Raw genomic sequence first — 12,037 nt, forward strand, 5'->3', positions numbered from 1 at the left:
TGCAAAGGCCAGGCCCGCCGGAGGCCGAGCCCGAAGGGCGCCGACGCGTTATTGGGGGGCAGGGGCGGCCGCCGGGGCCCTGCTCGCCTGTGGCACGACTGCCGGGCGCCGGGCTGCCATTTTGTCACCGTGGCTGTTGTCGCTGTGTATGTGGGGGGGGGGGGGGATGGTGGGGGTGGTGTGCGGAGTCTTGCGCCATCGCCCCGACGGCCCCGGACGTGGAGGCAGCAGGGGAAGCCGGCTCCGGGGACCCCCGGTCGTGCTGTGGGCCCCGATGGGGTTTTCTTCCCCGAGACAACGGCCTGAGGCTTGGCTGGAGCGTCGCGGCGGCGGTCGCCCAGGGAGGGCGACGATCCTCCCCGCAAGTGCTCCCCCCCACCCCCCATCGCTCTCCCTACCTCCCCCACCCCCTCTTCTTTCCAGTGTTTCGCCCTTCCTCCTGCTGGCGTTTTCAGACGTAGTTAAATGTGGCCCTAAAGACGTACTGGTCGCCCGGGTGTTGGCTCTTTCGGAGAAACTGATAGGAGGGTCGGGGGAGAAATTAAACATGAGGTTTCTTTTTCGGGAGGGGGGCGCGCGCGACTCCAGCGGCCCTGACTGGAGCCAAGGACAGCAGCCGCTTACCCGGGAGGGACGAGTTGTCGATGTGTTGGGGAAACGCCCTCCGGGGCTGGGCTCTCCGGGAAGGTAGGTCGCGCCCCGTGTTTCAGGTGGGTGTTACAGCGCCCTGCAGTCTGCGAGGGGAGGCCCCCCCTCCACCCCAGTTTTCCACTGCCCCTCCCCCTTTTATTTTTGCCCTGGGGAAGGCAGTTCACGGTAGTAACCCTAAACCGAAAAGAGAAGGGAATAAGGTTTGCTTTTTTAAAAAGTAAGCGATGTCTCTCTGCCGACCGCCTTTCTGCGTCACGTCTCTGGCTTCTCTCCGGGACTTTTTAAAAGCCGATGTCAGTGCTGGTTAAGCACCTCTCTGGTTAAACTCTGGTGTCTGCGTGAGACTAGCTTTGATGGCAGTGCCTGGCAAAGGCTGCCCAGGAAGCCAGGTTTAACTTTGACCTTTGGAATACGTCGCATGATGTTTTCCAGACTACTGCCTAATTGGGTTCATGCAGCCTGATATTAACTCCAGTTTATGCAAGCCAACCAAGGATCCACAGGCAGAAAATTGAGCTGGGGCTCCGGATGGTCATGGTCAGTGATGTTTTGTTCCTGGATTGCTGCTGCTGCTGCTGCTGCTGGTAGTTTTGAGTCTGGGGGCTCCATAGTGAAGGTGGGTTTTGGAGCTGCACAGACCTCTGCGTTTGAATTCTTCTGGCCAAAAAGAGGTAGGGTAAGTTAACCTGTCCCTGTGATCTTGGGCAGGTAACCTAACCTCCTCTTTAAACCTTCATTTCCTCATCTTTGAAAGGGGACTAGTGAGCTGGTCTAATGAGTAAGTGACAAAACTGGCTTGTTCTGGCCGTCAGGTGCCCAATATGCGATAGTGTTGGTCTTGGAGAGATAATAGAGCACAACTTTGAGCTTCTCTGCAGTTCTGGACAACAACAACCACCACGACAACAATAATAATAGCGAGTGCTTACACAGCACCATGCTGTGCCTGGCACAATTCTAAGTGGATTATACAGATCAATTAATCTAGTCCCCACAGCAGCACTGTGAGGTGTAGGTACTGTTATTATCCTCATATTACACACAGGGAAATTGAGGCATAGAGAGCTTATCACAGCCAGTCTGCATACTCATCATCTTACTCTGTTCCGTCTCCTGAAGCACCTTTTTATTTTTTTTGATCAGATACTAAGGGGAGAGATTTTTCTTCTCTGGCTTTAAAATAGTGCCACCTCATGAGAGATGGAGTTTCCTGTCATTTAAGGTATTGAAATGAACCCTGGACGGCCTCCTGCTTGAAGATACTGAGGTGGGTGGTCAGGACCGGGGGGGGGGGGGGGCTCTGAATTGTCATTTTAAGGAGGGAAGCCATACGCTTTCCGAGTTTGGTTTAGAACATCACATCTGTTGACGCTGAAGTAAGTCTGTCCTTTTAGATGTTGGGGTACACATTTTAGTAATGAGAAGACTCGTAGGCAGTGGTTTGTATGGGATCCTGCATGGAATGCGTTTTCTGTTTTTATTTGTCACCATCTGCATCCAAAAAACTGAAGAGAATTGGCATGTCCTTTGTACCTAAGATGTGGTATACTAGTAACAATTCATGGATCACCTCACTGAGCTCTCCTAACGACTAATTAAGGGTAGGCAAAGCTGTGTGACATCCCCCATGTTGTGAGGGTGGTCACGGTATGCAACAGAGTTGGGTTCTCCTCCTACTGTAAAACCAGAGGCCTCTTTGGTTGGAAATTAGGGGCTTTGAGAGTTGTGTAGTCCATCACGTCCCAAACATGGCCCATCCATCATCAGAATCACCTAGGGAGCATGTAAGATGCAGATTCCTAGCACCCCTAGATGTTGGTTTAGCACAAGTGCTGTCAAATTCAGGGTCAGCTGCCTGTTTTGGTATCATGAGCTGAGAATAATCTGTACGTAGAAATACTGCAATCAGTTTGATGATGTGGAACGCTTAACTTTGAATTCCAATTATGTGAAATGTTATCCTCCCCCACCAAAAGAATTCCACTTGTCTCGTTAGACCATCATTACCCTGACCCCCGAGTTGTATTTATTACAGATCTTAAGTTTCATCAATAAAAGAATTGTGGAAATTTGTTTTCTGTCATTATAAAAGTGCCTGTGTTGTATTGTTAGTTTTGCCTCTAGGTAAAGTTTACTACCTGGCCCTTTACAGAGAAAGCTTGGTGATCCCTTTCTTAGTTGGGGGAAGAGAGGGCTGGGATCTGGATTTTTTTATTTTATTGTTTTTAATTCTTAAATTTTTTATTAAGCATGTGGCAGACCATTCATTTGGGTGGTGCTTTAGGAGTGTTTCCAAGTTCTTTTGTGTGTGCCCTTTAACTAGTCGATGCCTAGTGGAAATTGGCTTTGATCCAAGAACCTCCATCAGAAGAGAAATTGTCCTCATTACCAGTTCAGAATTGAGTGCCCCTTCTATCTAGGAAGTTCTTCTGTGTAACCAACTAAAATTCTTCAGCTTGCATACTCCGTATTTCAAAAGGGTGTTGTGTATCTTGTAGTTCTATGGTTACTCTTCAATTTCAAATGTCTTCTCGGAGCTTTGAGGCAGAAGGTGCAGCAGCTGTGTCCTCCATGGCTGACATCAGACCCTCAGAACACAGATCATTGAAAGCCACAGATAATCCTGAAATCTCTGGTCCTGCCCTGCTGCTCCCCTCCCCCATGCATGTTTCCTGGGGAACACACCCTCAACAAAGTGGCTTTGAGTTTCAGAGCCTTCTTCCTACCTCTAGCCACTTGTGCCCGAGCTAATGAGCAGAGGGAGCAGGAGTAAGACTGGCCAGGCTGAGGGGAGGAGGAGATAAATCCAAGGGGAGGAATCTCAGTCCCCACAACTTTGGCGTATGCTTTAAGGACAGCCGACTGCAGACCCAGGTCCCCGTCTTGGCCGCTTTTGCACCACCAGCCTTTCAAGGTGACTTACGCTAGACTTACACAATCTTTATTTGTAATACAGGCACCTAACTGAGCTTTGGGGGCTGGCCATCCCAGAGCCTCCGTCTGAATGAATGATCCCACGTTGAAATAAAAAACTCGGGGACTGTTAGTGACCCTTTATGGATATCGTATCGGCTACTCCCCCCCTGTGCCTGCCCCCTCTACCTTGGTGTCTCCGCCTGGGAGGGGAGCACAGAGCTTGTTGCTGAGTGGTGAGGAGCCCTGGTCACATGAGCTTGGTTGGCCCAGTTGTTTGGCCTGAGTTCTGAGACGAAAAGGAGGCTCGTTACTCTGCTGTCCAGAGGCGGCCACTCCCTCACAGATGTGTACTGCCGTGTCTCCCCACCCCATTTTGACCTGCCCACCCCCTGCCCTAGCTAGTTGTCTCGGCTCCTGGGGAAGTGCGCTCCACCCATTCCGCATCACCACCGCTTTCCTCCCACAAATACAGAGAAAAAGGGACCCGACTTTGAATCTTAGAATCTTACGTTACATTGAAATACAATTGTACACATGATAAATACCCGACAGTGATGTTTTCATTAAAGAGATGGAGTTGGGCAGGGATGGAGAATTGCGAAGGCACCTGTTACTCAGAACTTGTCATTTAATAAAATTTGTTGAAACAAGATGAGCCAAGCACCCGTGGCCCTGGGCCACCTGCCCGGACGTGGAAACAGCCTCCTTCCATAGAACCAGTTGTCCTGATGATATTTGTTCATACAAAAACTGTAAACAAGATAAAATATCTTTGTCCTCCCACACTAGTCCCTGTCTTGTGCCCAGCGAGCCACACCCTGCAACCCCCATGTATCCACTCGCATTTATTTTGTTTTAGCCCCACGGCTGCCCTGGGACGCTCATCTATCTTCTCTACCAGAACTTGCCCTAGGCAGCAGATCTAAAAGATCAGCTTACTCCTCCACTATCACCCTAATGTGGATTAAAGTCAAGGCTGTCTTTCCCAGAGATATTTGCGTTTGGAGATTCCGGTTTGGTGAGCAAATTAGCGGAGGGCTATTAAAGACTTGTGTGCTGTTCTCAGTTTTGCTATTATTAACTAACTTGGACAAGTTGCTGGGCTTCTTGGGGCCTCTCTGTCTCCTTCACTCTAAAATGAGAGTATTGAATTGGATTGGTGGCTTTCAAACTTCTTGATCCTAACAGTACAGATATGTTTTGCACCACTACCCGGTAGGTATATACGTGCATATGTTCTACCAACGAATGAGAAGACGCTTCCTTACTACATGTAAAACATTTCTGTTCATTAAAAAAAGTGTGCTGGCTTTGACCCATTAATTGATCGTGTCACTTGTTATTGTTTGAAAGACATTAAAAGATGAGTATTGAGCTTCCTTCGCACTCAAATATTTGGTGGTTTGATTTGGGGGGATGAGGGAATGCCATGTGTAGCTTTGTGAACTCCCTCCGTTGAGGGTCAATAGTGATTTCTCCAGCTTTTAAGCCAGCTCGAGGGGAGCCTGGGTGGCTCAGTCCTTTAATGTCTGACTTCGGCTCAGGTCATGGTCTCAGTGAGTTCGAGCTCCGCGTGGGACTCTGCTGTCAGCACAGAGCCTGCTTCAGATCCTCCTCTTTACCCCCACCCCCTCCCCTGCTTGGGCTCTCTCTGTCTCTCAAAATAAATAAAACTAAAAAAAAAAAAAAAAAAAAGCCGCTCGTCCCTGGGTCCCATGTTCTCCAACTGCACACTCTCTCCTTAGTTCTAGCTCTTTCCCACCCCAAACCTTCTCATGGCATTAAGGAATCCTTATCCTAAATTCCTACCCCCAAGTGGATGCCTTCCAAGGTTCCTGGTTGTGCCAGTGGCCCTCAGCCAAGCCTGTTCCTCCACCCCCTTCTCTCCACGCTCACCACCCAGTGCCTTCCATCCTTCAGGTGCCACACACTGTGCAGGTTGCCTGGGGCCTGGCTTCCACGTTTTCCAGCGTGGAGGAGAGAGGGTGAGGAGGGTGCCTTTGGCTTCTGCTCCCACCCAGCCTGCCTGGGGGGGTGCATCCTGTCTCCCCTACTTCCAGCCATGGCACTTGGGCAAGCCCCTTCACCTCACAGCGCCTCCCTCCTTTTGTCTCTGTAACGTGACGATGTGATAGTACCTACCCCACGGTAAGCACTCAGGAAACCAGAACTGTCATTGGTATTATGCTCTGTCCTACTGGAACCGCATAGTTGGCATTCGCTTTAAAAAAAACCAAAAAACAACAACAAAAAAAACCCATACATTAACAACACACATTATATAAAAAAGTAACGTTCGTTTCAGTGAGAAAAGAGGTTAGAAGCTAGAGATTCTTAACTTGGCAGAAGTCTTTTCCCCACGAGCAAGCAATTCAGTAGTAAACGCGTGGCTTCTGGACGTGAGTATAGCTGCACATCCAACCATCACGGAGCAGCTCCAGCCATGGGTCCCAGGTAGTCTGTGCAGAGGGTAGGGTCACCACTCTCTCTCTCTCCCCCGGACGGGGCGACGGCACTGTTCCTCACCGCCCTCCTAGCCTGCCCCCTTGCTGGCCACCCCCGCCTTCTTCATGGAAAAGTGACGCCTGGTTTCCTAAGAAATGCCTAGCCGGAATCTGTGCCCAGCTCAGGTGTCCTCGGTGTTTCGCCCTGGGCACCTAAGCTGCTCCTCTCCTTCGGACCTTTTCAGGCTTGTGGTGTTTCTCCCATCTTCCAGCCAGCAGAAAACCTCACTTGATTCTGTGTCACCGTGGCTGCTGCCTAGCTCTGCCTTCCCATTTACAGTCAGACTTCCTGAGTTGTCTAGAACCACCTTCTCCATTCCCTCACTTCTCTCACACCTCAACCCTCCTCCGTCTGCTTTGCTTCCTAAACAGCTCTAAAGAGACTTCACTGTCGTCTTCTACATCACTCCTCAGCAGCATTTGCACCCTTGACCTTCATGAAATGTGTTCCCTCCCGCGCTCCCTTTCTCCAGTATGTCTCCTACCGCTCTGGTCACTCCTCGTTTCTAGTGTCCCTTGCCCTCCTCTCTGTGGCCACGAAGCGTTTTGCCCGGTCGGGCCTTGGGCCCTCTCGGTCTGCATTCCCTCCACACCATGTGGTGTCCTCCCGCACCGACAGCTCAAAGGACCGTGCTCGCTCTGTGACTGATGTGTGCGTCCCCGCCCTGGACTCCTGGCTAAGCTCGGGACCCACCCGATGTCTCCACCTGAGTGTCCCCAAATCACCCCACAAGCAAATGCCCAAGAAAGAACCCGTGACCTCTGTAACCTCCGTCCTCCCCTAGATGCGCCGCGACCTTCTATCCGTCACGAGTCCTGTCTATTCACAATACCATCCTCTACTCCCTGCCAGCTGATGTCCCTGCATCTACAGCCCCCTCGAGCCACGCTTCAGACTTGAGCCAGCATGCTCTCGCCGAAACGTGGATGTAATTGTGTCGCTGTGCTTCAAATACGTGGTGTTCTTAGGAGAAGGTTCTGCAGGGACTGGCCACTGGTTGCCCTCATCGTTTCCCTCACCGCCTTGCCACAGCGCTGGCCTCACTCACCGCCTTTATTCCTGCATATCTACTCCAGGCCATAACAGCCACCGTCACCACTTCGCATCTAATTGTCTCCACCAGCTCCCTCACCCTCCACCCTCCTCAGCCCTGGGTCTGGTTCTTTTGTTATGAAACTCTTACAGAAATTTCCTTCACAGTGCTTCAGTTGGTAATTATACATTCCCGAATGTGAGTGTTTTAATTAGCATCTCTGTCCCCCTGTGTAGCCGCATGATTTAAAGGCCCTGCTTTTGGTACACGTCACTGTGTGCTCTCGGAGCACAGCACCGCACTCGGCACATGGTGGGCATTCTAGAAATGAAGGTGAATGAAGAAACCAGGGTCCTTGCGTGTTCTTGTCATTTTCATCGCCTTCTGGAAAGCCAAGCACAAGCCCCTGAAACAAAGCATCAGAAACAATGTAGGGTTTTTTGCCCACCAACCCCCTCCCCTCCAGCTCTCCCCTGGGTGAGTGTGAGCTCTTCCTCTGAGTGGGTGATTCACACTTTCTTAGCGCCCTGTGCTTCTCCGATTTTTCCGGTTTTTACATCTGAACCTCAGCCCTAGTTTGTCTGCCTTTTAGTTTAGTGGATTATTCACACACAGCAAAGCAGAACACCAAAAAACTAATAACACAAAAGTATTTTTCAAGGTCCAAATAGTTCCTTCCTGCATGTCAGTGGATTGTGTTAGGAGACTACCGCTCTACTCTGTGGCTTATTTTATTTTTAATTTGGTCACAAAAGTTCATGCCATACGAGAAATGCCTGTACCTTACCAAGCACTCTTTCCTTACTCAGAACTTCCCAGCCCTGGTGTGTGATGGGTTAGGGGTGAAGAGCATTCTTTACCCTTCTTTGACAAGCAGGGAAGGTGCAGGGCTCTGCCTGAGATCCCCAGCAGAGGAAGCATCCGTTGCTCTGTGTTAGTAGGTGCTGTCTGCTTAGGCCGTGTGCACAGACCCACCAGAGTCCTCTCAGGCCATCCCGTAGGGTCCAGCGAAGGCAACCCCCTGGGCTGTTCTGCAGATGTCTTGTGAGGCTCAGACATGTCTGAGGTGAGAGGATTCCATTAGCAGAGTGGGAGTGAGGAGGCTTTCCCCCCTAGTTGTCCTCCGGCTGGGAATAAGGAAAAGGCAGGGTTCTGCTGCGGGCTGGAAGAACAGGAATGGAGGGCCAGAGTGAAGTCTGGACGAGAAAGGCCTGTGGTGTCTCTGTGAGCAACATTGTGCTGGGACTCTGCCGTCAGAAGTGTCCAGAAGGGCCAGGTCACTGGATTCTGCTGCGTCCCTCAGAAGTGGGGGGTGGGGGGGTGGTGGTGAGAGAGGAAGAGAGAGAGAGAGTGTGCGTGTGTGTGCTTGTGTGTGTGTGTGTGTGTGTGTGTGTGCGCGCGCGCGCGCGCAGGGGGCGGGTTGAAGCAAGAACCTGTAATAGTAAATTTAAAAGGATTACAGATTTCTTCAGGGGCATGCATCCCGTGGAGGCCCTCATCCCCCATTATGTAACCAACTTTTCTGTAGCTGCTGGCCTCCCCAGCAGGCCCAAATGGCGTGGCTGTGAAGGGAGGGTGAGGGGAGCCCACTTTCACTGACACGGCCTGTGTGCCCAGCATCCAGAATGATGCAGGGAGTTCTGTGAATGCCATGTAAGTATCTGGGTAGCAGCTTGAATTTAGTGAATGCAGTTCCTATGTTCTGGATTGGGGGAAGGGGGGGCGGGGGAGGGGGGTGGTACACGAGCTGGGTAGGGAGTGGGTTGCAGACCAGTGGAATTATGGTTTCTGTGGTGGGGTTGGGGAGATAGAGCATGGACAGGGGAAAGAATGCATGTGGCTAGAAAGGCAGATTTCAACCCCAGCTGTGTATCAGAACCACCAGGGGAGCATTTTAAGAAATTCCCAGGCTCTACCCAGCTACAGAATCAGTCTCCGAGGGTGGTGCCCAGTCAGTGTATTTTTAGACTGCTCTAAAGGGGGCTCTAAAGCACAGTTGGGAACCGCCACATTGAGGCAGGGTGCAGAACTCCACAGCAGGTAGGAGGAAGTAAAGTAAGTGGAGGTAGAAGACGAGGAAAATGGAGGAAGGAAAATGGGGAAGGGGAAAGAGGGGTCCAGAATCCCCCCGCCGCCGGGGTGCCGGGCTCTGGTCCTTGGCCTGGCCCCCTCACGGGCCTACATTCCGGCTCATCACACTCGCACGTGAACCTGGACCTCACGGGGCTGCTACTGGAGTGTCTGTCGAGTGAGGTTTCTTGAGCAAGACTGCACTTGGCCCTTCCTTGATCTCCAGGGGACCTTTATGTAAGGAGGACGGGACCCCAGGGCCAAGCAGTCGGGTGTCTCGGGCAGGGCCCGAGCCGCTGACTCCACTGTTAGAGCACATCCAGCAGGTTTGAGCCTCAGCTACCTCGTCTGTAAAATGGTGACTGACAATAACGCCGGCTTGTTGTCAGGACCGAAAGAAATGTTTGTGCCGGGTGTGGGTCGCGGATAGCCCCTGAAGGCTAGTGGATTCTAACCAGCCCAGGCTTGAAGGAGTGTTTGAACAGGGTTGGGGAGGGGGCAGCCTGTCTGAAGAAGGCCCTTGCTCGGTGTCTGAGCCTGTGTGTGGCCGGAGCAATTTTGGGGAGAGCTGTCTTTGCCTGTCCCAGAAGGAGGCCTCCCCTGGAGCTGCTCAAGCAGGTGGGAGGGGGCTGGAGGAGCCCCGGGCAAGAGACAGCCCGAATGCTTGCTTGCTTGCGAGCTGCAGACACCCCTGCCCCAGGGCCTCCCTCTCCCTGTGGAGTAGGGGTGACTGGGCTCTCTGCCTGGCTTCTCTTTTCTGGAGCACTTGCTCTGCCCGCAGGCCCTCCTGCCTCTCAACTCCCCTCCTGGCTGCAGGACCCCAGGTGTGCCTCAGTCAGGCCTTTTTCGTTCAGACAGCTCCCGATGGGCCTCCTCCAGGAAGTCTTCCTCTACTGACCCGGACGAAAGGGTGCGATTCATGTCCCTCCTCCCAGGTGATGTCAAGATGTAGAAGTCCCCAGGACTTCCGGCTGTGCTCTCCTCTGCGCTAATTTCCATGGCACCTCACGTCCACTGTGGCTCAGCTCTCTGTGGGGTCAGGTTCGTGTCTCTTTATTCCCCCTGCCTGAGGGTGGCGTTGAGGGTTTGCAGAGACCTGAGGGTTTGCAGAGACCGGGGCAGCTCCCCTGCAGCTGGGGGCCCCAGGAAGGCTCTGTGATGATGTCATGTGTCTCCAGCCTCCCGCCTAGCTGCCTGTGGGAAGGATCTGTCTGTTCTGGCACAGGGGCCTGTTCCATATGGAGGGCCGGGAATTGGCCATCACAGTCACCCGGGGCGTTCCTGCCATTTCTGCCTGTCTCCTTTTCCCTACGGAGATTCGGGTGCACCCTGGGTGCAGCCTGGGAAGGGTGGGCAGGCATGCACTTTGGTACAGCTCCTCAGCTTTGTCTGGAAGGCTTGGAGAATCCTCTCTGCAGAGGTTGGCCTGCCGCCATGATGAGTGGCTGTGCTCCTAGCCCCCGTCTAGTTTGCGGCTCTGTTGCAGATGTGCCTGTGTAGAGCTAGTGTGTCTGTCCTTTTAGGTGTGCTCTGTGAGTCTCGGGAGGCTTCTCCCAGAGCAGGGCCCTCCCTCTGGGTGGAGGTGGAGGAGCTGCGGTCGTGGCAGCAGAAGTGGAATGCTCTCCTCTTAACAGTGAAGGAGTACGTGGTTCAGGGCAGGCATTTGGCCTCTGTAGGCACTTGGGAACCTTCCCTCAGTCCCAGCGGCCAGTGTGGTCACTGCCAGGAGTGGCCACAGGGGAGTGTCTAAAGTGGAAGTGCAAATGCATCTGTGAGTTTGACCAGGGGCCATAGACTCCAGCAAGGTCGGGATCCTCGTCTGCAAGGTGCCCACTGTACTGGCAAACCAGACTCGTCTCGGGCAGATGCTTCGTTAGTAGCCCTGGGAGGCTTATGACGGCCACAGATGTCTCTGGTGATAAACAGCACTTGGCCGGCTAGCATCTGATGTTCACCAGAGTTATGAGGGTGATTTCTGCAGATAGCAAATACTGTGGAGGGGTCATTCAATGCATCAATTTCACATATTGATTGAATGACCACTGTGCACCGGGTAGGCATTCTGCATGATGCAGCAGTGAACTAGACAAACTTCTCATCTGCGCTGCCCGTGCGGTGCTCCCATTCCATTGAGGGAGGTGGTCGGTAAAGAGTCACGATGCCTGTGTGCTAAGCCCCGGGAAGACAGAGCTGTGCTAAAGGGGGTGTGTGATCCCGGAGGGCCTCTCTGATGAGGTGGCATTTGAGCAATCACTCGGTAACCTACACTGGACATCTGGCCCCCGTGAACCAGAACCTAAAGTATCTGATCTCAGAGTACCTACGAATCATCCTGCTGACGAGCAAGTCGAGGCCCAGCGAGGTTAAGGTGCAGATTCGTGAGGTGATAAGTAGGAAAGATGATGTGATAGAAGAGTGGGACAAAACATAAGTGGCCAGTACTCTGCTCACACCAGCGTTAGTCATTTCCCCAGGCCAGCTGACCCCCCCCCCCCTTTCATCCCAGAAGGTCTTATTATTCTCTTGAGGCTCCGGCTTTGAAAGATCTGTACTTGCAAATTTGCGTTTACTAACAATAGCAGATTTATTTTCTCATTTATGGCTGTGTGAGTCAGAGGGTGGGGGGCACAAAGTTTAAACACATCTTGTAACCGCTAGTGAGCCCTCTGGGCAAGGGCTGACCACCTGGTGTTGGTCTCTCCTTGCTTTCTTTCTTTCTTTCTTTCTTTCTTTCTTTCTCTTTCTCTCTTTCTCTTTCTCTTTCTCTCTTTCTCTCTTTCTTTCTTTTTTAACATTTATTCATTTTTGAGAGATACAGTGCGAGTGGGGGAGGAACAGAGAGAGAGGGAGACACAGAATCTG

At 52.2% G+C, this 12,037-nt stretch overlaps 1 protein-coding gene across 5 annotated transcripts in view; it reads left to right on the forward strand.

The window, feature by feature from the left end:
• ANP32A (acidic nuclear phosphoprotein 32 family member A) overlaps positions 1–12,037 on the forward strand; it is a 39,937-nt gene that overhangs the window by 2,887 nt on the left and 25,013 nt on the right. Inside the window, exon 1 of one of the 5 annotated variants that reach the window (XM_058737260.1) lies at positions 260–361. The exons of 3 other annotated variants lie outside the window; for them this stretch is intronic. In XM_058737260.1, the coding sequence (XP_058593243.1) occupies positions 275–361 (87 nt within the window). In that variant the 5' untranslated portion in view covers positions 260–274. Of the gene's footprint in view, positions 1–259; positions 362–1,164; positions 1,189–12,037 lie in introns of those variants that run through there. One more of the 5 variants, XM_058737262.1, reaches the window with a different exon arrangement.

The sequence above is a fragment of the Neofelis nebulosa genome, chromosome 7 (genome assembly GCF_028018385.1).
Source record: "Neofelis nebulosa isolate mNeoNeb1 chromosome 7, mNeoNeb1.pri, whole genome shotgun sequence".
Classification (NCBI taxonomy): Eukaryota; Metazoa; Chordata; class Mammalia; order Carnivora; family Felidae; genus Neofelis; species Neofelis nebulosa.